Below are 26,414 nucleotides of genomic sequence, written 5' to 3'. Positions count from 1 at the left end.
TTTTTTTTTTTTTTTTTTTTAATTGAAGCCTATGTGCTTTGCTGAAAAGACACTGAGAAAGGGAGAGGTAGCTGCATTTCACTCTCACTGCTTAAAGCTGGCCCACAGCCAGCGCTCACATCTGGTACAAGACCACGTTCTATGAAAATTAAACTGGCTGTTTGGCAAAGCAGTGGATATTGGATCTGTTTTCTCTGAAGTGTGGAATGAGACAGGATGGGTCTCCCTCCCTGCTCCCATTGGTCCTTCCACCACCCCCTTCAGCACTTACCATCCAGAAAGAATTAGACAGAAATTATTAAGGGACTATAAAATATTTTATACACATGTAATTCTACAGACCTAGCCTTTTTCACAGGACTTGATTTCCCCATTAGTGGGACTTAAACTACATTTTGACCAAACATTTGGCTCTAAAAGTAACTGGCAGAAAGTGACATATTTTCACTCCCAAAATCCCACCCTAAATTTCTCCATTAAACAAATGGGATAAATTACAGTCTTCAGGTACATGGCTCAAATTTTACCAGAGTTAACAATATGTGAAATAACATTTGATCCAAAGGCAGAATTAAGCCAATGCAATGCAACATAAAATAATCATTCTAGCATATCAATTCAATGTTGCAGGCTGGGCATCCTGAGCAGACCAAGCCTGTGGGCTGCATGACAGCTCACTGATGCTGGCAGAAACTGGGGCTGTTTCTATGGCTGAACCAAATGTCCTGAAGGGACCACCATTCTGTCAGGAGGTCCTACCCAAGGGTCACATTTTGAACCCTCTGAGCTCCTGTGGGCTCAGAAGCTGCATGTGACTCTGGCGACTGTCACCAGCAGGTCAAGGGAGGTGATTCTCTTCCTCTACTCTGCTCTGGTGAAAACCCATTTGAACTACTGTGTTCAGCTCTGGGGCCCCCAACAAAAGAAGGACATGGAGCTGTTGGAGCAAGTCCTGAGGAGGGCCATGAAGAAGATGATAGGGCTGGAGCACCTCTTCTATGAAGACAGGCTGAGAGAGTTGGGGTTGTTCAGCCTGGGGAAGAGAAGACTCTGGGAAGACCTTATAGCAGCTTTCCAGTATGAGAAGGGGGCTACAGAAAAGCTGGGAAAGGACTTTTTATAAAGACTTGTAGTGATAGGATGAGGGGCAATGGTTATAAGTTGAAAGAGAGTAGATTTAGATTGGATGTTAGGAAGAAATTCTTTACCGTGAGGGTGGTGAGACACTGGCACAGGTTGCCCAGGGAAGTTGTGGATGCCCCATCCCTGGAAGTGTTCCAAGGCCAGGCTGGATGGGGTCTTGAGCAACCAGGTCTAGTGGGAGGTGTCCCTGACCATGCTGGGGGTTTGGATCTAGATGATCTTTAAGGTCCCTTCTAACCCAAACCATTCTATGATTCTAAGACTGCATCAGCCTCACCTCCCTCCTGACTCATCACCTTCCTTAGTATTCACAGATTTAAAAAGATTTAAGAAGTGCCATTTTCTGGGGAATGTTGCTTTTAGGGCTATGTAAGAACTTGTTTTAACATGAACACTGCACTCTCCATGGCAAAGCAGTTACAGCACACAAATGCCAACTGGTTAGTGCATTGCCACAAAGACATGCAGAACTGGAGGGTCTTGCTGGGTGCCAAATCCAGCCCCTTTCTCCTGAGGCAAGGAAGTAATGAAATCCCTCTCCTATATGGATCAAACTACTTTTTAAAAGGAGAACACTTAAAGAAATTGAAAATATTCCACTAGTGTTCCCCATGGAGGAATATTTTAGATCTGTACTCTTTTATGGCCGTAAGCCTTCTCCCAGCTTCCATCCCCCTTTTATTCACAGCTTTCCTATGCTGTGATTACATGTGTTTCTTCCCTGCTGGAATATTCTCTGTGTATACATTTTGCTAAGTCTCCCTCCCTCTAAAGGTCAAAGTTCCCTTCTGCTAGTAGTCTGGTCCCATCACAGATCCCTTAGGACCACTGTGTCCCAGCTTGAAATGAATGTGTGTTTGAGCATGGAAAATAGAAAAAATAAATAAACAAAACAAAGCAAAGTCACTGCTACTGTAGGTTCATTTTTTTTCTTTTCAGGATAACTATGATAAAGGTGAAATGGGATAGATACTTATCTTTCAAATGAAACAAAAAATTCCTTTGTATGTCCATGACTAAAATCCCTTCCCATATACAGACTTACCCACTGTTAGGAAACATACACAATCCTCTCATAAAGCAATTTAAAAGAAATCACTTAAGATAATGTTATGAATTTGGAACCTTTTTCCTCTTTAGATATTAAAATTTAAAATGTATAAAAGAAGCTTATTTAAAATATGTACAGTAACAAAGTTTTCTGGGAGCAAGAAATCCCACATTGTGCTATTTCTGATGAAATAATTTTCTCTTCAGATGATTTCTAAACCTAGAAGGGAAACCAAAGGCTTAATTTTCTTTATCCTTTGTTTCACAAAATCCTCTGACTTTCTCAGTAACAGGGATCTGACTTCTCATTTAAATGAACTGCAAATTTGGTAGATTCTGAGCTTAAATTACAGGAGACAACCTGGAACTGTAGCTTCTAGTTTTTTTAAGTGCAAAATAGTTCCATATCACAGAGAACAATATCTAAGTAGAAAAATGCAAAAATGTTGGACTTGTATTATTTAGATTGCATAATAATACTGTTGAGAAGGTCTGAATTAACTTAAATTCGGGAGAGAAACTAAACACGAAACAAAATCCTTCTGACAAAATTCTTCTGAAGACTTATGCCTTCTGAAATACAAATTGTTTACTGCTATTTAATAATACTTCTTTTCTACCAGAAATTACCTTGCCAAATATCTGATGGCACTTCAGCATTCCTAAATATATTTCAGTAGTCTTGCATGTAGTGATAAAAGTTACACAGGTTTGAAATGTTTTAGAAGTTCAAGTAGGATTTCTATTTAAAATGTCAGGAGGTACGTTTAGAGTGGCAGGGCCTTCTGGGCTGTACCTTCCACCATGTCCTGGATAAACTGATGGAAGCAGAAATTATTTATGCATCAGGTGATATGGAAAAAACTTACCAGCTCTCCAGAATGACAGCTAACCTGTACTAGCCACACATGATGCTTCTGTATTACAGTTTCTCAAGTCACACAAAAAAACCCCCCATAAAATTCCAAAATTCTAACTTGTTCCACACTATTTTTCCAAGTGTGTATGAGTGAGAGCTATTTGTTTGATCTGAGAGACATCTAAACCTCTGCCGTTGCTGACAGTACGTTGCTATCTGTAAAAATAAAAGCAACTGGACCAAAGTTAACTGTCTCCTATGATCTGATTTCCCATATGGCAACAGATACATGCTGAAATAGTTGATCCAAAAAACCCCGCTCCAACTGTTCCGTGAAGCACAGTTCCCAAGGAGCTGTCTGCCTAAATTAAGTGTGCTGAGGCTAGCACTGGAAATGTCTGATTGCAAAAACAGGCATGGTGAGGGTAGAGATGGATGTGCTCCTGTGGATCAACATGGAACAGTTGAAAAGATTACTGCCTCCAGCTCTTTATTACTTTTCCTCAACTGGAAGTTATTGCCTTTGTATCTGAAATGAAGTAAAAGAGTGCTTGAGATTCATTTGTATGCCAAGTAAAACAGAACTGCTGAACTTCAGGGAGCATCTTCTGCTGGCTGAGGCAATGGGAACATCCAGTGAAGGGCACCAATGCCCTGTGGGCAGCTGAAGCCACTGCAGTTACCTCCTTGGAGACTGAGAGTCCCTATCCTGAGGTATCAGCACAAGGAGGGAAAATTTCTGAAGGCAAAGTTTTAAAAATAAAAATACTGTTATTCCCAAGCAATGTTATCAAGTCCTGTTTAAATCTAGGTGCAATTACGTTCAAGCTATTATAAAATCCTCAATATCACTTCAACTGGGGCAACAGACATTTGTACACAGATCTGCTGAATTCAGGCTGACTTCTGCTAGACATGATTTGGTATTGCCCTTGTTCAGAAAAACACTGAAGTGACTCCAGTAGTTGAGTGCACCCAGAGCTGCCTTGGATGGGGTAACTTCCCTGAACCTGGCCAGTGAAGAAGAAAGGGAAGGGTGATAAAGCTGTTTTGGGGTGGTTGAGGATACCTGTTATGATGGCAGGAAAGCCCCATCCAACGACGTAGTAGAACCGCATGTGCCCGAAGTTGATGTTCCTCACTTCAGTCAGCATCCGGTAGATGTGGAGCTGCTCCACGAACATCCACGCAAAGGTGCTCATGTAGAAATAATGCAGGAGGATGGCAATCACAGTACACACAAACTGCAGAAGGGAAAGGGTAAGGAAATTAGAGCTGCTCTTCTGAATCACAGCCTGGCGTGTCACCAGCTCCCCTGTGCAGCTAAAGGCAAGTGGAATAGAAAGGTTTTGGCAGAACAAAAATACTGCCATTAATTAAGTTTTTCAGTTTCAGAAAACCTGTTCATATTGTGAAAGCTTTTTCATAACATTTTTTAAATTATGTGGCCTATTCTGAGTCTTGACAGCTTTTCCTATCAATCCAACATGCTTTTGGTCACTGCCCTTGCTCTCCATGTTCTGTGGTTAATTCCTCTGTGCATACTTGCTGCACAGGTGAGGGTTTTGGCTATTTGGACTGAACTCTTTCTTCTCACAAGAGGGGCAGGGCTGGCAGAGCTCCTGACCTTCTCCTGGTGCAGAGCAAGAGGTGGGGATGCTGCCCTGGAGACTGCAGACCTTTTGCCCTGCATCGTGTGTGAGTCTCACCTGCCTGATGTCACCACACTGAGTTCAGCCACAGCGTGTTTCACTGCATCAGCTAAACTGGCCTCCTTTGCAAAGCCAACAAATTGCTCCTGAGAATGGACACCTTCAGCTCTGCCCTACCTGGCTTGAGCAGGGGTGTTAAGCCCCTTCGTGTCCACTGCAGAAAACACTCCAATCCTCAGGCTATAGGATATTCTGGATCTAGAAATGCTCAGCTCTACCCTGCCCTCCACTTGAGGCTGTGCTGCTTGCAGTCAAGCACTTCAGTCATGAGGACAAGCAGAAAGCAGGCTAGTGCTGGCCAGGTAGTTAATGCCTTTGACTAGGAACAAGGGCATATGGAGCTTCCAGTCCCAGTTCTGGATTTGTTTTTTATCCTATGTCAGCAGTACAAGGCAGACCACTCAGCTCTGTTGGGCTGAGAGCAGCAAAAATGAAGGGCCTGCTGAAACCAAAGAGACTGAGAAACACCTACAGTGTAAGAACCAGCAGTTGAATTCATCTTTGCGACCAAATGGCCACCTTGAAATCTCTCACCTTCACTACCTCTTCTGTAATAACTACTAGCTAGCTTTCCCTCCCAACTTAATGGTTTGATGGGTGAAAACAGGAACGACCACCAGCATCTGACACTGAATTGAAACCTCCCAATTAACCTTCTCCTTTCAGAAGCAAAGCAAAAGATTTTGCCAAGGATCTGCTGATAAGCTTGAATTAAGAGCACTTTGTGTAACCATTCAGTTTTTGCTTCAAAAGGTTTTACATTGTGTTTTGGATCCTTTTGTTCCTGTGCAGCACTTACCCTGCTTTCAGATTCTGGCATGGCTTTTTGGTGCTTTTTCATGGTATAATGCTCAGAAACGCAAGTTTCCCTGTTTAACTTTGCTGAGTGAAGGAATGATACAAAGACCTCCAGCTTTCTGGATTCACTTACTGCATCAGCTTTATTACAACACCAAGTGTTATTGAAAAAGTGACTCACCAAATAAAAGACCTTTCTTCCCTCTATGTAAGTAGGCCTTTTTTTGTTCCTAATGGCACATGCATATGAGTGCTGCCCTGAACATTACCTTTTTCAGGTAAGAAAAAAGAAAGAAAATAAATCACTTGCTATCAATAGCACAGGGAAAGATTAAAACCTCACCCAAAAATGTGACTGTTAATTTACAGAAACCCATAAAAACCAGGCTGGGTGCCAAGCAGCACAGCATTATTTGTGCTCCAGCATTCTTTCCCTCTTTATGTTCATCAGTGCATGACTTGTTCGACAACTCTCATTCCATACAGACAGATGAATAATTGTCTCAAGCAGACATGGCTTACAGCCCTCCTAACTTCTTAAACTGACTAGGTAGGCTGGAAGAAATGGCTTTCTGCCTCATGAAATATATTCTGTAACTTAAAGGTCTTTGTAAGTGGGTTAAAAGCCTGGAGTGTTTCACTGAGTCCTGGTAAGAGAACAGCCACATGATCACACCATAAGCCCTGTAACTAAAAAATGAGAACAAGCAAGAGAGAACAATCTCACCCAGTACAATCATTAGTATTTGTGGTATTGCTGTAATGAACTGTTTTACTACTCTAGCAAACCTTTTAGTATTACTCTAATAAACCTATCCATGATGCTTCATGATACTATGAGAGAAATCTGAAAATGAGGAGCCATTGTTTGCAGTATAATTTTTTTGTAAGATCCTGCAGGGATTCGGGCATGGCCCCCTGCTCCTCAGTTTCATGTTGGAGAACTGGAGTATAAACACTCCCCACTGGTGGAAGGTAGTGGAAAATTATTGGTGTGCTCAAGAAGGCATGGGAAAGGTCAAGTTCCTGGAGTGCTGTGGATCAACTGGCAAGGTGAATTCATTTGGGTGAAGTTATTTTAATATGCAAACTCATATATTATGAAACAAAGACAACATGGGTCATACATGATGTGAGACTGCTTTCCCAGAGGGCAGGTCACTGCAGAAGACCTCACCATAGCAGCAGATAACTGGAATTCTTTGTGTAAGGAGCTACTGGAATATGGGACTGGAAGTGACACTACCAACTGGAAAGCTTCATCCAGTTTAGCACTCATGATTTTTCAAAAGGTAAAGTGAGGGAAGAAAGCGAAGAAAAAAGGCAATAGAATAACCTGAATCTTAGAAATTGAAAAATTTAAGAAGCTTAAATTTGTTTAGTTTTCCAAAAGAAATACTATTGAACAGAGGCTTCCTGAGAAGATAATTTTTATTGGAGAGGTCTCTCAAATTTACCCAGAAAAGGTCTTGACAGCACCCAGTTACTAGAAGTTCAAATTAGACAAAATCTGACAGCATGTTTAGCTGGGATGAGACACCATGACACCTGACAGTAACAGAGGTAAGGGACTTTGCCTTCACACCAAATCTCTAAGGCAAGGTCAGATACTTTCTAGAACGCATGTTATAGCTCAAATGGATATCAGAATCCAGGGTGATACTTCAGGCTTCAGTGAGGCTACACGGTCAGGCACAATGGTCTTTTTACCATAATGCAGATGACACCCATTGAATGCAGGCATTTTGTCCCATTTCTGCTGCTTGGACAATGTGGGATCAGTGTGGTAATTTTTTTTTGCAGTGTATGTTTTCATCTCAAGATTGTAATTCTCTTTCAAAATTTAGATTGAAGCATGTGGAGTAAAGGATTTCTAGAATATACATTTTCTTTGTAGTATTCAGATAATCCCTACACTAACATTTTGCACATTCTTCGTATTTGCTGAAGATATAATGTTTATTGAATGTCATCCCCATTTGTCTACTGTCTGGTAAAGGTGAGTGAAGCTTTGCAGTGCTGGAACCCTTCCCTGCTTGTCTCCTACTTACCTGCACAGTAGCCATGACATTTGAGATGGGTGCTACTAAGAATTAGCAGCAATACCACAAATACTGCTGCACAGTTAAGACAGCACTGAGGTCCTAGGTACAGGACATGCACACCTCATGTGTGGCAGACACCTCATATTCAGTCCATTCAGAGCTTGCATTTCTTGACAGGCATGATGCTGGAGGTGACTGCATTAAGCTTTGGCAACAGATCTGATGGGTTGAAGCCAACAATCACTGTGGCTGGAAGGCGCAAAGAAAAGCGAGAGGTTTCCTACTGATTCTTGGACTTGTGAGGTGTCCCATGCCTGGCAAGTGGCTTCTACAGAATGGCCATGTGGGTGTGAAATGTGTATCAGCACCTGCACAGCAGCACATTGCTGACAGCCTAGCAGTGAACACCAGAAGCCATTTGGCCTTGTGAGGTTCCTGCTGCAGGAGACACTGGAGAGCCTCCTATTAAACAGACAAAGCAAGAGAGAACACATACTGATGGAAAGGAAGGAATCAGTATTCAGGGTTCAGTTCCTGGGATAAGCCTTCAACAGGGCTGCTGTCATATATTCTCTGAAAATAAGATACAGTCCTATCTCCTGGCACTGTTATTGATCACATAAAACACACAAGAATATATGAAAAGTCTGATGTTTTTCAAACAACTGTTGAGCCCGAGCAGAAGTAAAAAAGAAAGGAGGACGTAAAAGTTGCAATATGAACCCCCTAATTTAAAGCTTGACAACAACTTTAGCAACAAGCACAGAGTAACTCTTACTGGGTTTTCAGTCTGGTTGATTCCAATAAGAAAGACGAGCTCAGAGAAGAAAAGGGCAGCCACCAGGTTTTTGTGGATACTGTGCAAGTTGGAACGTAGCGTGCGGATCAGGACCAGCAGTATGAAGGTGATCAGCAAAGCCACCAGCGAGATGGACACGGTTGTGTAAGTGACAATCTTCAGAGGAAGAACCTCCCCATTCTGTAGAAAGACAGATTGACAGGACCTCTGGTAAGGTTTTCCTTCTTTTTCCTCCAATCAAGTCTACTACTTAGAATGTTAGTGTTTTTATTACTTCCTGAGCCAACACACAGATTTGCATTAGGACCAACAGGAGTGGATAATGTCACCTCTTAAGTCACTCAACATGTTGAGTGTATATGGAGAGCACCCAGAAGGTGCACTGACCAAGCAAGAAGCTCCTTACAGCAGACCCAACAGAGGGTGCTGTCAGGCACAGGGCAATGCACCCCTGACACACTGCAACATGGGACCACTCCGTAGACAATGCTCTCAGTCATGCTCAGAGCTCAAGCTCAAGCTCTGAATCAAAGCCCTAAGAAATCGTGAGCCTCACATTACCCACCTCTCGTTTTGAAATGTCCATCAGGACAGCAAAGCTGGTGATATGGTTGCACTGGCAAGCAATATGGCTCTGGTTTCTGGAAAACAGCTCACAACCTCTGGAGGACCAGGCACCCGCCCCACCAATCCTGTGGAGAAAAAGGGCATTTCTGAGAGCTGTCCTTTGATCTCCCTTCACCTCCAACTGCTATTGCTCTCCACGGCAGCTCTTGCTCTGCAACCAGAGAGGACTGTAAAGTACCCAGGCAGAAATACTTACAGGTGTCACCTGGAAGAGTACCATTAACTTAAAAATCCTTCAGACGAAATAGTTTCTGATATGACAGCTGGCTCTTCTGGCCAAGTTTTGTAATTTTATAACAATCTGGTTTGAGTTTTTTTAAAAAAATATTTTAAAAAAATTAATTAATTTGGGTCAATGACCACAAAAACAATGTAAGGAAGTGACTGCACAGAGCCAACTGGTCATAACAAAGGCATGGTTTTGAGTAAGTTCTATTCCTTTAGATCTAGACACTGCTTGTGGAGCTCTTAAGTGAAATATGCTTGAGCAATAATGTCATTTCCTTCACTTGTGCACTTTTCCATTCACTTCTGAAAAGTGCACAAGAAAAGGTTAAAACCAGTAAATATTGTTTCATATCAGGAGATCTCTTGTATTATCATTGGGGAGGAACTGCTCCCTTAAATGTTCTTCCTTGTGCAGCCTTGGTTAACTCCAGTGACTTCAGAAATAACTTTATATCAATAGTAGTTAATATTTTCTGAAGTTAATGAGCAATAAAAATAGCCTTGTATTTACTGAAAGAGTTTTTAATTAGATATGACAGGGCACCTTTTTCATTCAGCAATAAAATATTTGTTAAACAATTTTAATACCACTTTCTCTTGAAGTACTCACTTTTTGCAAACTTTCACTACATGCAATTTAAAAGCTGGTTTTCAGCTGTGGCTGTAGGAAGATGTAACGCAGACAACAATGATGTTGCCAGCAAATAGCTAACAGATGAATCACTTTAGAGCCAATGAGTTATTCAAGCCCATACAATGTTTAAAAACGTATGAAAAAGGACTTGCCATTCCCTCATAACTGGCAGAATCATCTGTATAGACAAGCAAATACACTACTTTACATGCAGGCAAAGGGAGTCACTTATTATTGCAAATGTAAGAGATTTCTGTTGCCTCTTCAATCCTTTCAATGATACAATCTCCTGGAGCTTTTGACTAGGATGCAAACATTTCCTAGGTGAGTGTGCTCTTTTACTTCCAGCATGGGATATTGCCTTTTAATGGATTTTTCCATAGGTTTACTAGAGTTTTGGGGTTATTAGTAACAAGTAACAGGTACTCCTCTTAGCCTGGGCAGACAATATCATCCTCTCACTATACTCCTGGTTTTATGGTTGAAAACTGCATTATATATGTAATAGTTACAATATTGTGAAATCATCACATGCAGAGCATGTAATTACCTCTCAAAACATTTTCTTTTGTTTTATCCACATATCTCCAACAGGACTGTGCTGTTTCCACATTGCCATAAACCATTTTTTAATTGCCAAAACAGTTTTAAGCACATAGGGTTCGTAACATTTTTAGTATTTTCAAGAAAAATACCTTTATCTTTAACTTGACTGAATACAAAAGACTTAAATGAGCCACTGATGATGACAATGAATATGTCATCTTTTCCCTCACACTTCTCTCCTACAGCATCAAATCTTTCTCCTTATGTTCTGCTTCTGCTCTTCCCTGCCACTAGAAGAGGTCTAAGATCCCAAAGAAGGCATTTCCTCTCCCTCCAGTTTTTCATTAAAACAAATGAAAGCAAATCCACAACAGCTGATGGAATGAAAGGTAAGTTGCTTCTTATCAGTGCAACTGTCTTTGCATTGATTTTAATTTAAAAAACTGAGATATACATCTGTAGGCAAAAAGCATGAGCAAATACAAGGAAACTGTGAGATTTATTATTGCAGGGTGAAAACAAGCCCTGCAGAAACACGATGACACTGTTTGTTAGAAACCACATAGCCAACGCTTCATCTGAGGAGTCATGATGACTATTTTCATTATTTTCAGGTTGGTGGGAGATGACTACATGGCTCTATTCCACCAGTTGAATTAACTGAGCAAAAATGGTTTTGCTCCAGAATTATCTTCCTGGGCATAACTTCCCTGCTACTGAGACAGTTGCCACGCACAGCCCTAAAGCAAGCAGGAGACATACGTGATGGAGTGATTCCAGAAGACACAGACAGGCTTTGTTCTCTCCTCCGTTTCCAGCATGGCATACTCCACTATGATGGGCTTATCCACCAGGTTGGGAGGAAGCTCCCCATCGCTGTGAATGGCTGTGCTCACTACAGGTGTGTTAATAATAGGGCGATTTGGCAATCTGCAAAGGAGAAAAATTGCACAGCGATGCAAACATTAACATGCAAAGCACTGATTTGGTAGGTTCTGCCAATAAAAGATTTCCAGTTGCTTCTACTGAGAAGGGGAAGTAGATCCACCATCAGCCTTCCACACAGCTGTGTTTCCAAAAGCTGCTGGCACTACTGACATGGTTATTGTCCCAGTGTGCCAGAGGAGGACAAGAGGCAGTACCGCGGTGACAACTGTGACAAAGATGACACTTGGCCAGTATAACAACAGCTCTGTCTCCCCTGCACACTCAGAGCAAGTGGAAGAAGGGACCTGCACAATTCAGAAAGAGGTCTGAAGTTCACCTCAGGCTCCTTCGGTCGGGATCATAGTTTTCAGGCAGGAGGTGTCCCAGGGACCGGTATATAATGACCATGGCCACAGTATGATGTGCTGAGTCCTCTGGGTGCCGCTTCCTTCTCTTTGCAAAAGGGCTCTCGGGGCTCAGAGCATCACTGCTCACTTTAGAGGACAATTTTTGATTTGAAGGCTTCATTGTAGGCACTGCTATGGAATGAGCACAAGTATTAAATTCTTGCTACACAACTGTGGAGCTACCATTTAAACTGTTGATTTTGCTTTTCAAAGATACAGAAATGTTGCTGTTGTAACTGCAGGCTTGTAACTAACGTGATATTTGATATTTTTAATAAAATTTTAGCACATTTCATAGTTAAGCAGCTGATAATCAAATAACCATTGAACCATAAGTAACCATTTAGTCTAGCTAGAAAGTAAGTAATTTCTAAGCTACAAGCTATATCCCTAAGTATATAAATACTTCATGCATGATTTAAGAACATTACAACAATATGTATGCTATTAAAATGTATGTACTTTTATATATAGCAAAGCTAGTGTTATGAATAAAACAATTGGACACATGGGATTTCTCCCTGCTAATTCTGTCATATAATGAGATTTCAGTTTTGGCAGTATCTCTTAAAATTCACATTCCCTTTTTTCTTACAGAAGAGATATAAACCATACAAACAGATGCCCAGTTTCTCTATTAGCTTATTAATGACTGTCTGTTATTTTCACAAGTGTTACAATTTCCCCACTTGGAGGATATTCAGCCATGGTATGTGTATAATGACTGCATTTTGGGTTGCCCTATCTCGCTTCTCTTCCCCAAGATAACCCATGGTACCTCTCAACAATATTGGGGAACTTCTGAAACACTGAGAAGCAGGTTCTTCTCCAAATATTCTTTCTCATCATCCATCTCCCTGTGCAGCTCAAAACTTATTTGCTGTCTAGTGCTGATAACACCATTCTGCTCCCAGATTTGGATTCTCCATCTCTGAGGGACTGGGGGAAGGTGGCTGTGGGGCTGCAGGCTCCAGGCAGCTATCCCATCCTATCCTGGTGGGAACCAAGGCAGAGCAGTTCTCTCGCGTTGATGGGGGCCACAAGTGAGACCTGACAGACAGGTACAGCCAGTTATGCAGCCCCCAATGTTCCTGTCACTGCCGGCAGGCAAAATTCCTCAGAAGTATGCACAGCTGCTCCATCCCTAAATAATGCTGGCTTGTGTAGATGGTAGCCCTGCTCTCACCCTAGTACCACTCCACCTCGTGAGGGTTAATCAAGCTCCTTGGGAGCTGGTCAAAATTGCCCTCTGAACAGCAGCAGAAGGGTTTTACCTTTCCTGTCTGAAGGTCTGAACAAAGTATCAGGGAAGACAACAGATGACTCCAGATCTTTAGGATAATCTTCTTTAATCTCATGAAATTGTGGTATTCTAGCTCCCGTGAAATTGGACTTGTCAAAGATGTCAACAGCAATAACTGGGGGAAAAAAGTTTCCCATAAAATTAACTTCAATGCTTTCAAATATGATATTGCGACAAAATGAAACATGATTGAAAGGTTAAAATATCTGCACCACACAGAGATGACACTTAAACCCTAAAAATGCAAATTCAAATTTAATTTTTCTTGATACCTTAAATGACAACTTAAAGCTTACATGTCACCATTATGCTACACTTACCAAATTACAAATATATTTTGCAGTGGAAAGAAAATCACAAGACAGTATCTCATACTAGGAAATCACTACTGCAAATATCGGAAATATGGAGGTGGCATGTTCTAATTCTAGACTTGCTTCTTGTAAGGAAGGCATAATATGCTGCTTCACAAATACAGTTCTTCAACATCTGTTAAATTGCAAAGCCAGCTAAACTGAGAAAATAACCTGGATTTTACCTGGGACTACTCCTTAGTCCTCCAGCTTTCCTTCCTCTACACTAGCAGTTCCTCTCTGGCTCACCTCATCAGCTCTGCCTGTTGTCTAACTGCCAAAATATTTAAAAGCAGATGAGTTGGCTTGAACCCTACACCAAAAGCTGTGATCCACTGCAAGTTTCTATATGAAGAAATAACCAGGTTAAGATCTGCAAATTCTCATTCCTTTCCTAGTCTCTAAATAACTCCCAGATGAGCCATTAAGAAACTCCATTAACACTATGTTCACCTGGAAAAACTGTTCAAAGAAATCAGACCCCCATCCCTCCCAAGCTCATGCCTTTTTACTGAGGAAGAGCTGGCTGAAAAAAAATCAGGATTTACAACCTGTAGGAAATTGGGTTTTTTGTTTTCATCTCAGTTCAATTTGGTTAAAATACTGAGCATACCTTTTTCTGAGTGTGAAGATAAAAATATTTTGACTATGATGGTCCTGAATCAAAATGAAATGAAAATGGAAATGAAAATGGAAACAAAAAATGAAACTTTGGTTTTGTTTTATTAAGCAGAAACAAAAGCATTTCAGTTTGGCTTAGTTCAACAATAATCCTTGCCCCCTGGAGCTGATGCAGAACTTTGTAGTTTTGTAGCTTGACTGTCTCATACCATTGCTTTTATGTCCCTGGGGACATGAAGCACTCTCAGGACAAAGTTTCTACGCAAAGGTGAATTCACTCTTATACCAAGGGGTGTAGCTGGGAAAACAAGACAAGCTTTTTGGCACATGAGCCCTTCTTCAGGTCTTAAATGAAAAGCAGCAGCTTGAAAAGCTAAACACAAGTTGAGGCTGATAACAATCTACACCACCTCTGAAAGAAAAAACAGATTCTGAGGAATAAGGAATTTGAAGAGAAGATAATTTTCTGGATAGGTTCAGGCTAGGCAGGCATGTGAAAATCAGAGGTACATGATCAGAAGTAGGGATTTTTTTTGTATTGCAGTAATTCTTCAGGTGGTGGTGATATGATTCTTTAAAAAATATGATGTACATGATACAACCATAGAATCACAGGGTTTGGAAGGGACCTCTGAAGATCAGCAAGTCCAACCCTATTGCTGCAGCAGGAACACCTAGGGAAGATCACACAGGAACACATCCAGATGGGTCTTGAGAGTCTACAGAAAAAGAGACTCCACAACCTCTCTGGGTGGCCTGTTCCAGTGCTCTGTCAATCTCACAGTAAAGCTTTTCCTCATGTTGAGGTGGAACTTTCTGTGTTGTAAATTAGTGCCATTTCACCATGTCCTATCACAGAGCACCACTGAAAAAAGACTGGCCCATTCCCGACACCCACCCTTCAGGTATTTATAGACATTAATAAGATCCCCTCTCAGTCTTCTTTTTTCAAGACTAAGGAGCCCCAGGTTTCTCAACCTTTCCTTGTATGACAGGTGTTCCAGTCCCTTAATCACCCTCATAGCTCTCCGTTGGGCTCTTTCCAGCATTTCCCTGTCCCTCTTAAACTGGGGAACCCAAAACTGAGCTATTACATTCAATTATACTAGGTGGTCTCAAAAGGCATTACCTTTACTTACAAACTTTGTCCTTCCTACCATCTGTACACTGCTGTAGCTGCAGCAAAATGCCACATGCATGGCCCAGAGGGAAAACTGATCAGACATCTCCCAAGGGGCAACCATGACAACTAAGAGATAGGGATCGAGGCTCAATTCACTTGTAATTTATGATCTGAGTAGATTAGAAAATCTAGCATCCAGGTATGTGGTTTCTCAGGGGCACCACTAAACCACATAGCTAGCTTCTCTACCCAGCACATTTTTAAATCTCTAATCATAAATGGATGTTTTCGACACAGATACTCACTCATGTTAGTGGCAACAATGACAAAGGGTCTCATGTAGGTTTTCTTCATGTTCTGGGCCACGTTGTTGAAATATTCCTCATAGTGCCTGAGCAGGTGAGCGGTGCCACCCTCCGTCCGCTGAATTTGCTCCCAGTGCTCCTTATTGCTGGGGTCCAGTAGAGCACTACCCACCTGGATAATATTCTGAGAACCAAAGTCCAAGACTAAATTATGAAGGGAACACAGCACTGGGTTTCAAGTGAGAAATAGTTCAAATGATTGGCATTACTGCCCCAGGTGAGTGTGTATCAAGTATTTTAATGCAGGCATGTTCTGCTGTAGCCGTATGAAAACCTGCAGCCCAGTAACTCACTCACCCTGAGGTTTTTTTGCTACATAAAACAAATCCCTTCAAACTTTTTATGAGCAAAGTAAGCCAAGAGTGGAGGCTGTAAGAGAACAGCCTACTTCCTTTCCTCTTTCTGACAGGAAAACTAGCAAGAAAATGCAGAAGGAAAACTTAACCATATTTTCTTTGTCTCAGAGAGATCAAACAAGAAAAGCAGAGTGCTTGGTACGTGCTCTGAAGAATTCCCTCAGAGAGAGCAAAATAATGTGGTATATTAAAAATCAAAAGAAAGCCATAGATAGCAATATTCCTTTTTCTTTTCTTTTCTTTTTTTTTTAATTTATTGATTCCTGGATTACTAGGACAACATATGAATGACAAGAATAAATATTAACTTGCATATGCAAACTTGAAAGCACATAAGATAATGTAAATCTTGTTGTTCTCCACTCGTTTTTATATTGGTTACAAATTATGTTAAAAAGGACATTCTAGCTGAGGACCTGCCCTTTCTGCCCTTTCTTACAAGAATATGCAAAGGGACCCTCGGACTGAATGGTGGAAGATACCAGAAAAGAGCATTTAAATGGCTTAAATGGGAAAGGTGCTAAGAAATTTTTACTCTTGCTGTACATATGAACAACAGGGTTGTGTCAAAACCCAATTACTAAGCTAAAATTTGCATAAGTGACAGTAGGAACTAATTACCTCAAGGTCTAAATCAGCCAAGGCAAATATGCAAATGGGGAAGATAGTATATTCTCTAAGTATATTGTTTGAGGTTGTCAGTGTGTATCTGAGACTGAAGAGGCTGCCAGGATGACTACCTTTATCTAGGGTGTGCAGCACTACTCAGCTCCCCAGGAACGCAGGAGACACATGTTGTACTTGGTACCAGGCCTCCTCAGTGTTTGTGAACATTATTTATAGTTTTTTATTACCTATTTTTCAAGCTTCTACCTGAAACTATATAAAAAAATAACATTCCTTCTCCCTTTGTGCTCCCTGAGCCAAGGATGTTGCCTCCTTCTCATGAGCCTTACTGATTAGTTTTCAAACTCTTGACCTATCCTAAAAATATTTTGGGAGTTCTTGAAAACATCATCTGTATGAGTTTTTGTGCCAAGGACAGATAATAATAAATTAAAGCAGGGATTACCAAACCATTTTTTTTCCTTATTGTTCTTATTTTTACTTAACAAAACATGCTAAAAAATGAAGTTCCTTCTCAAGATCTGAATGGAGGAATTCATTCACTCTAAAGCCTGCAGGTAGAAGTTTGTAAGCACAGTGATTCCTTGGGAAAGGAAAAACTGAATCTCTCAAAATGCATCTAAAATGTTAAATATTTCAGAAGCTCTCCTCTCTCTCTTGATTGTAAAGCCCAATACAATGAGGAATGTTCTCAGCCACATTTCCTCCTGCTCCTAACCCCCCTGAGACGTCCTCTCCTGGTGCAGCCTGGCCTTCCACAGGGTTTTCAAGTTCACTCCAAAGACTGCCTAACCTGGCTGGTGCTCCTGGAGTACTGTGAGCAGTGAGCTGGGTGTTGCACACCTTCAAGTGGAGACAGGCTGCCTTTGATCAGCACAGAAGCCAGCCTTGGCCCATGGAGGGTTGTTCCAGCATCCTTATGCTACTGCCCAAGCTCCAGGCTCTGCTAGCAAAGGTAGAGCAGGATGTTTTAGCTTGGAATCTGTGCTGTGCCATGGTCAGGATCTTGGAAATAGTACTGGCAAACATGGACAGCAGTACCCTGTAACACACAGGGCAACAAGAAGAACTCTATGAGTCTTACATGGGTCATCCAACCTTTACATTTTCAGACCAAAGATAATCCTCAACTTCCTCCACATCTCACATTTTTCCACCACAGCTATGTGTTTGCTCCAGACAGGGAGGGTGCTAGTACTTGTACTCTAGATCTGGTCAAGTCTTTGGTAATAACTGGGCCTTTCATGAACACTCTGACTAGCAGAAGACCACTGGCACGCGCTTTAGTATGTGTCTGCATCACTTAAATAGCAGCACAGTATGGAGTGTCTTTCAGTGTTCCAACTCATTAATAATAATGATTCAAGTGTTTCCAAACTGGGTTCTAAGAAACCTTCAGAGTCAGTAACTGTCTCAGATTTAGCTCTCTGCACATTCAAATGAAAAAGATCACGAGTCAGGTTTTCCAACAAAATTCAATATGGTACACAAACATATTTTATCCAGGAATAATATATCATATTGATTGTTTTTTCATTTGGGGAATTTTGCTTTTGGTTGTTGCTATGCTGGTATTTATTACGTGTATGCATATACACATGCATAACCAACTTCCTCTTCTAAATTGAGAAGACTGACTCATTTGTGAAAACAGATTAGGCCATGACATGATATTCATTCCAACTTGGTCAAGGACAAATTTAGTTATTCATTGCTGCAAAAATTCTAAGGGGAACTGTAAAGGCTCAGCACAGTATGAAGTATCTATCTTACTTCATTGAACTCCACATCCCTCGTGGCTGCCAAGTCAAACCCTTGCTGCTGGCTCTCATATTGGAGGACCCGGATCATCATCTGGTAAGCTGTCCTCACATCATTGCCATACAAGCTCTGTGTGTACTTGGTGGCATTCTGCAGCACCCTCACGATACGTATGGTTTTGTCTCCATCCAACCTGGTCTCATTGTGGTGTAACTTCTCATTCTGAAGCAGAAAGAAGCAGAAATAAAAACCCAATGAGCTGTTTTGCGTTGTTTTTTGTTGCTTTTTTTTCGTTCTACTTACAAAGACAATCATGATTTAAAGATTTTTCTGCAGAGGAACTGTTTGGATCAAAATGGTATTTTTCTTGAGAAAGGACAATTCAAAGGAAAATATGACTGAGAGCCAGAAAAGCACAATGGTCCTGATGGGAAGGGAGGCGCCTCAAGGACTCTGTCAAAAGGTAGAGTGCAGGGACATGAAACTGGAGTAGGAACTGAAGATCACTTATAAAATAAAGGCAAAAATGATAAAACACAGATTACCATGATTTTAAGATCCACAAAAGAGTTGGTGGTGCAGTTGAAAAGCTCAGGAGGCAGCCAGCCCTTTTCAATGTTGCAGTGGCGAACGGCGTTTCCTGCAGGAAACCAAGCGTTAATGGCAAATAATGTTCTGAACTGTGCTGGATAAATCTTCAGAGATTTAAAATTTCCTAGATTTTCTAGAGATATGCACGTATTTTGAATTCAAGAATGGAAATCCTCTCTGAGAAAGTTAAAAACTACTAATCTTCGTGAATCATTTTATCCTAGGCTTTAGAAAAAAGTTAAGCAAACTTCAGATCTGCCTGACTGCTCTCAGCCTCCCTGCCCTAACATTCTCTGATTAATTCAGCAATTTATTTATACCTAATTAGGGAATGACTGTGCATTTCCTACATATTTATGACAACAGGTCCCTGCTCAGATTTCTGTGCAATAGCCGATATAGGAAGAGTTCTCAGAGAAATGCTGTCTTCAAGTCAAAACACGATAGCACCTCTGCATGCAGCGCATGGTAAACACTTCAACCAACACCTCTTACTGCCTTTTGCCACTTGTGAATGGTCTACGAGCAGCTTACTGTTTATTTAGCCCGTTAGTTTGTACTATTTGTCAAATAATTTAAAAATGTCATTCCTGGCTGTTGATCCTTCCCAGTGAAGTGCAAGTTATCAAATTCAAAATTTACATTGAGCTAGTCAACCTGGATTAGATACATATTGCATATCTCTAAGCCATTTGATTACTAATATTTAAATTTGAATTCTAATGAACTGAGCAATACAAAATCAAATTATTTATCTGCCATGATTAGGGGCATACAATTAAGCCTTAGGTTTCTCGTTTGAATATTAATTACTACAAAACTCATTGTTCTTGAACTTTCTGCAAAATTCATTCGAAATGTACAATTGCTATAAATATCCTTGCATGCAGGCCTATTTGCTAGAAGACACTGGGGTAAATGACATTTTCTCACATTTAGTGAGAAAACTTATTTTAATTCAACCTTATACCTATAATGTAAATACCCTTCAATTACAAATATATAAAGTTTCTATCTCCTAAAACCCTCAGGATAGGAGCTTGGGTTACCACAAACCTTCTGCACACCTACAGGCACTGACCTCCCCCAGGCAATATTTGGGAAAGTCACATAACCATTTATAACTCATTAAGCCTAAGGAGTGCTTGCAGCAAGAGGCCCAGAAATGAGGCAGAGGTTTCACTCCCCACAGTAGAGACCTCGGAAAAGATAGTGAACTCCATTTTCAAATATCTGCTCTGGTATTCCACTAGATATACATTTTCAGGGATGTGTGTGAAAAAGCAGATTGTTGTTTGCTTGAAGTACAAAATGGCACAGATCACATGCTTGGTAAAATGAATTATTCAGCCATCTGACTTATAGGTTAGTGAAAAGATGTTGGGTGGAAAAGCAAAGAGTACATCAGAACTTGCATTTTATTAGCCTGTAAAGCCAGTAAAGCCATCATCATGTAAATGATTTTTCTCACTTTATCTATGCCCAGAGGAGCTGTATTGCTAAAGGTTACATGAGTAAGAACTGTTTGACAAATTCAACAGAAACTGGACTGTACTTTTTTGAAAATACAGATGCAGAATTCCTGTTCTTTACATGTGTTTATCTGTTGCACTTTTGTATGTATTTTTTGGTGACTATTTCAAATGTATTTCAACAATTCTTGAATTTCAGCTAGATAAACTTTCCTGCTTGTGACATGCATGAGCTATAGTATAACCTGGGCTCAATGAAAAGAAGTGAAAAAAAAGTGTACATAGGGAATGGCTCTTTTCCCCCCCCCTCAAACAGGCATGTAGATAAAATAGTTAATATTTTACCCAGGGAACTTACCCACTGATCCCTTAGGACACGGCACAGCAGCTGGCTGGCCAAACTTCGTCTGTGGCCACCAAATACCAGCCTCAAAAGCTTTGGGGCAGCCACTGTAAATTACTGAAAGCAGAAAAATAAATTATGCAATTTTCCTGACAAGATAACTATCACAAGGAGATTATTTCAGCCTGCGTAGAAGACCTTCCCGTAACTCCAAGGTCCTGTCAGAACACCTGCCCTCTGCAGTGCCTTCCAAGCTGTAACCTATCAGGTTCTTCTTATCCAGCAGTGTGGGCAGACAGGTACAGGTAGAGGAGTGCTCAGGATGATTATGGGGCTCTGGAGTTTGGCTCTGCCTATCTATGCCTGCTCCTTTATTGTGGGAAAACGTTTCTCCTTCATTTCACCCACACACTGTGGCGAGATGGCTGCTGCGGCAGCTTTATGCTGATCACAGGAGGAGGGAGGGTGAGTAGGTGAGAGTAAAGTCAGGATAGGTAAGATGGGGAAGAAAGGCAGAGGGTACTGGATGCACAGCACAACCTCTGGGGGCAGAAGATGCCAGGGCTGTCATCCATCTCTTCAGCTGCAGCACAGCCATGCAGTTCTGCACTGCCAGATAAGCTCAGGCTTCAACTGAAATTGGGGTTAGTGTTTTGCTCTCCCCCCTCTAAACTTGCTGTATTTTCATTTGCTGATAACTAAAGAAATATGAGCTTTTTCTATTTCCCCAGCCCCCATGAGTCATATTGGCACAGACTTAGGAGCTGGGGTGCGTGTTTCGGGTGCTGCAGCTCCCATTGCCCCTGCTGGAGCCATCACACTGGGCTCACACAGGCCAGGGTGCTGCTGCGTGCCCGCTGCTGCGCACCCCCACGCTCTAATCCTGCAGCCACAGCCCGGCTGATCAGCAGCACTGGCTGGACAGGAGGTACCTTCACAGCCTCTCATGGTGACTTCAGCAAAGGGGTTGTCACAGCGGTTGCACTGCCGCCCTATGACACCAGGTTTGCAGGGACACTGTCCTGTCTCCATGTCGCAGGCACGTGTGTGGGAGCCGGATGGGAAGCAGTCACAGGGGTAGCAGGTGTCACTGCTCTGGGGCCTGTAGTAATTTGCCTAGAAAAAACAAAATGACAGACACGGTGTAGTTGACTTATATTCAAAAGCATCTGCATTCCTGAAATTCTGCTCCAGCAGCACATGCATCACAAAAGGGCTAATTCTGCAAAGCACAGCATAATAATGACATTGTTATTCACAGAAAATGTAACAGTGATGGGTAGTGTGTGTTGCATTAGCGGAGAGGCAGAGCTGAGTGCTGGGAGGATGGCTGGGCTGCCCTGTGCCACACAGACCTGGGGTTTGGACCACCATTTACAGTGGGGGAGAAGGGCCCATGTCATTCCTCTTATACTTGCTGCCAGTGCCCAGCAAGTGTGTTCTTGGAGGATTTGCAGTTTTGTCTGCTTCCCAATTCCACTCTTGTGTGGCGTGAACAAGCCAGAAAGGAAACTTCTCGCACTGTCCATTTGTGTTTCATGTAAGGGTGGAGAGCAACCAATGATCATATATTCAGATGGCATCTGGGGCTGCTTTTGATCTGAGGCATCAGGCAGTTACACACTGCCTGGTGCTGGCCCCACTGACTCCATTTAACCCAACAGTTGCTGGGTGTCTTGCTGGCATTTCAGAACAGTGTTTGCGGCCAGATCCACCGCCCCAGTCTGCACAGGCACAGCTCCTCTGGTGTCACTGAAACCTATTGTAAAACCTATTGTGAGAAGTCCTTTGTAAAACCTTCAGGAGGGAGGCGCCTCCCCTCCTGTGTCCCCTGCCTGTCCTTGCCTTTCCATGGCAAATTCCTCTTAAACTCAACAGCCGGCACTGAGGAAAGCATTTAGCCTGTCACATCATTTGCCTCTCACATTATTTACCTCTCCCCAGCTGCCAGGCCTTGTGCTGGCCATTGCACAAGGGAGAGCTTCACCCAGCTGGCCAGAGCTGTTTCATGGCTATTAGTCACTTGTGATACACAAAACACCACCCACACTCCTCCGTGCCCAGGTCTGATCTCCCCTGATAAGCCAAGGCCTTCAGAGAGATCAGAGCCAGGCTGCCATCAGTTTTGCTTTCCAAATGCAAATAAGAAAAAGCTGCACACTATGATTATGTGAAGGGTGGTGCCAGTAAAATGCTTCGGGTAAAGATTAACTACATATATATGATATAAAGCACAACTGTGTGTACTTTGTCTCAGATGCTCACTTGTAGTTATTAGTGGTATAGTTATTTTTCAGACTAAAGCAATTTTAACTTACGACTGGTTCCTTTTGCTCACCTTGCAGTGGCATTCTCCATTGGTCTTATTGCAGTCAGAATCAAATCCTTTACTAGTCTCACAATTACAGGGGCCACAGATGGGATTTCCCCACCAGCCTCTGGGACAAGGCAGATCAATCCTATAGAAGAAAATCAAATTGAAAAAAGTTTCTTGAAGCCTCCTCTTAAAAGGTGCAGAAAAGGAGCTTCGGGCAAAATCTGCACTCAACTCCATCAGCTTACACAGTGTAATGTATCTCACCGCAGCAGTCAACAATCAATGCATATATAAATATTAATACACTGTAATAAAAGAAAATAAATAATATCAGAGCTATGAAACCCTAGAAAGAATGCTTCATCAAATGTTTTCAAGACCAGCTTCTCTTTGTAAGGAGAATACATCAGTATGAGCAAATAAAGTGCGCAATGGAGCCCACACTGCCTACTGGAAACAGTCCTGGTCCCACTAGCTCCAGTTCCTCACCAGGGAAAGCACTGGCAGGGACAGGCTGGACAGCCTGTGTCAGCCTGTGCTAGCACTTCAACAGCTCGGGCAACTGCAGGTGGTGCTGAACCCATGTCCTGGTTTACCTACTGCCACAGCCTCGGGATACAGTTCCCCAGCACTTCATATCCCACTCCCCATCCCCACCGGTTCCTGTCCTAACCCTGCCATGGGCAAAAAAGCCTGTTGAATGTGTGGGGACATTAGCCCAAGTGCAAAGCTGGCTGCAAGCACACCCTATAGAGTAAAGTCATTACTTTCAGCCAACCTGACTTCCTCAGCCAGCTCACCACAGGGTCTGACAAGCCCTGGTCTGCCATAGGGGAGAAGGACACATGTTGCTGGTGACATAGAAGGGTGACAGCTTTGATCCAGACTATGTATCAAAGACTGTGATCCACACTATGAGTGGTGCAGCATGACTTGTCAGAGAAGCCACCCCTGATGAAGGATAACCCTAATTTTCACTGGTTCTGTTTCTTCTGGGTGAGCTTCTGGGCAGGTTCGTCCCACAGATACTCCAACAAGGAGCTCTGGGAAGGGGCTGGGGCAGTGACCAGGGTCTCTGCTAGCTGGAAGTCTTCATTAAGTAATAGCCTGAAGGGCAACGCTGAGTGTGTGATCAGCATAATGTACAAGGAATCCCCTCCCTGCTGCTCCTTTTTCGAAGAAAAGCTGTTTGCTGTCTGTTTCGAAGACCAATACCAACTTCTGTTTATGGCAATGGTCAGATGTGTACTTCAATGTTTTATAATATGAAAAACCACAATGCTGCACTTCACATCATGTCAGCAGATAATGACCAGGGACCATGTCTCTGCGTCCTAATCCAGAGAAATGAAAGATGAATCTGGGGACAACAACGGGGCCAACAGTTGCAAGCACACACAACAAAAGGCGGAGGAAGAAGCTTGTGGTTTTCAAAGGGAAGGGAACATCACATGAACTATTTCTAAATGGGCAGACAAATGCACTTCATTTGCACATCGTGAATGGCCCATATTACAAGCAAAGCAAAGTGCTGTCTCTGGGTTAAGGCTGGTTGCTGATTGCTTATCTGAGACCAGGAAACTGGTGAAGAGAGAACAGGACACAGGCTGCCCAGACTGTTCAGAAGAGAGAGTCTTTTGCCAGCCCAAGGACTGGACCCAAACTGCAGAGTCATTTTATCTGGCCACAGGCCGCCTAACTGGGTGCATCACTCTCTGTGTACTGGAGCTGAAGGGAAGATGTAGAGCAAACGTCCAAGCCCACCACAAGGTACAGGTCAGACACAGTGCTGTGTAACACAGCACTACTGGTTGAGCCCCTGAGTTGCTGATGAAGAAAAGTGGCCCATGAGTATATGGAAGTTTGCTTGGTCTCTAGGAAGAGAGCTCAGGAGTGCCAAGGGGAAGGGAGTCTGCAAATACCTTCCATTACAAAGACTGAAATTGTAATAGGAAAGCTAACCAAAGCAGAAAAGTAAGGGGAAGGACTGCTGCCTTAGGAGAAGAGCTACCTGGAAGGATCAAGGAAACCAGGAATAAAAATAACTCTCTTACTTGCTCTCGCAATACTGTCCATAGTAGCTTTGTCCACATTCACAGGTGTAGCCATGGGATGAGCTAGGTTTGTGCACGCATGTGGAGACATGCTCACATGGGTTCAAGTTACATACATCAACACAGTCTCTTCCAAAGTACCCTGGGGAGACAAGTTCATAAAATTACAGCAGCCATTGTAAATTATGATTTGCATGTCTCCAAAAGATCATCTATTTTAAACTTATACACTAATAACACATCTTAAAAAATCAGTAATTCCCCCTGATATACTGTCAGAAAGAAGGTACTCTTTTCTCTTCCAACAAGAAAGACAGAGGGTTGTTCTTTTTGACAGTATGTTAGCATGCTTGAGGCACTTTTGTGCCTTTGGTTCCCAGTTTTATATGCAGGGCATGTGTTAGAAATAGTTTTGTATTCTCTCCCTGTCTGTATGAGGTGGCTGTACAGGGCACCGACAGCGTGTGCTGGCTACTTGCACCAAAAGAGAGAAAACAGTCAAAGTATCTCGATTAGGATGCTGGGTGTGAGACTGAAATTCAACAGCAAAAAAGGCTGGGAAAGAGAAACAAATAAAAAAAAAAGAAAAAAGAAAATAAAAGAAAAAGAAAACAGACAAAAAGGAAAGGGGAGATGCATGGAAAGAGCCCTTTGGACCAGAAACCATCTTTCTGTTTGGTTGATACATTGCCCAGAACTTAGTCCATGACTGCAGTTTCCAGGGGCTACAGTAAAACTGAGAAAGATAATACTGATTGGAAGAATCAGAAGATGAACTCTTTGCAAGCATGCCGTTGCTCCTGCTCTTCTTCTGATGAGTGCATGAAGATGTGATCCAGCTCCAGGATAAGTGCATGTAACAGTCACTGGGTTACCTGGGTCACAGACACAGGAGTAGCTGTCCCAGTCATCACTGCAGTAGCTGTGCTGGGGACATGGGTTGGAATCACAGGGGTTATCCACTTCGCAGCCCTCCTTCACATTGATCTTGGTAGCCTGTTTCATGTTAAGTGTAGCTGTGTTTGTAGATGTCTCTCCCATTCTTACTCCCTGGTGACAAAAGATAATAATTTTTAAATTACAGTCTTAATTCAGAATACAGTACTATGTGTTTCCATACTTCCATTAATCCATGAGGTTACACTTTAAAGAAACATCACCCAATGAGCCAAATTTGGACTTTTTTCCAAATGCTGGACCCCTGTGAGACCAGATTTGTACCTTGTCAAGTGGGTAGACTTTTAATATTTCGATGGATGAAAAAGAAAACTCCATACTTTTACATCAGCATTTTCTTAAAAGTTCAAAGTTTGTTACTACACTTTTCATACCTGCATGCAGCCATAAAATCCC

General features: G+C 42.1%; 1 protein-coding gene across 1 annotated transcript in view; it reads right to left on the bottom strand.

Annotated features, from left to right (window-relative positions):
- CELSR1 (cadherin, EGF LAG seven-pass G-type receptor 1) overlaps nt 1-26,414 on the bottom strand; it is a 167,363-nt gene that overhangs the window by 11,703 nt on the left and 129,246 nt on the right. The window contains exons 12-26 of the mRNA XM_009999453.1: nt 26,393-26,414; nt 25,937-26,111; nt 25,062-25,203; nt 23,029-23,149; nt 21,623-21,806; nt 20,706-20,807; nt 18,830-18,924; nt 18,297-18,506; nt 15,481-15,664; nt 13,050-13,193; nt 11,706-11,907; nt 11,204-11,371; nt 8,972-9,098; nt 8,386-8,586; nt 4,122-4,296 (exon numbers count right to left, since the gene is read on the bottom strand). Coding sequence (XP_009997755.1) covers nt 4,122-4,296; nt 8,386-8,586; nt 8,972-9,098; nt 11,204-11,371; nt 11,706-11,907; nt 13,050-13,193; nt 15,481-15,664; nt 18,297-18,506; nt 18,830-18,924; nt 20,706-20,807; nt 21,623-21,806; nt 23,029-23,149; nt 25,062-25,203; nt 25,937-26,111; nt 26,393-26,414 — 2,252 coding nt within the window. The remainder of the gene's footprint in view (nt 1-4,121; nt 4,297-8,385; nt 8,587-8,971; nt 9,099-11,203; nt 11,372-11,705; nt 11,908-13,049; nt 13,194-15,480; nt 15,665-18,296; nt 18,507-18,829; nt 18,925-20,705; nt 20,808-21,622; nt 21,807-23,028; nt 23,150-25,061; nt 25,204-25,936; nt 26,112-26,392) is intronic.

Source organism: Chaetura pelagica, unplaced genomic scaffold (genome assembly GCF_000747805.2).
Source record: "Chaetura pelagica isolate M959 unplaced genomic scaffold, ChaPel_1.0 scaffold15, whole genome shotgun sequence".
NCBI lineage: Eukaryota > Metazoa > Chordata > Aves > Apodiformes > Apodidae > Chaetura > Chaetura pelagica.
The sequence above is the reverse complement of the archived record's forward strand: the minus strand, read 5'-3'. Positions and strand labels throughout refer to the sequence as shown.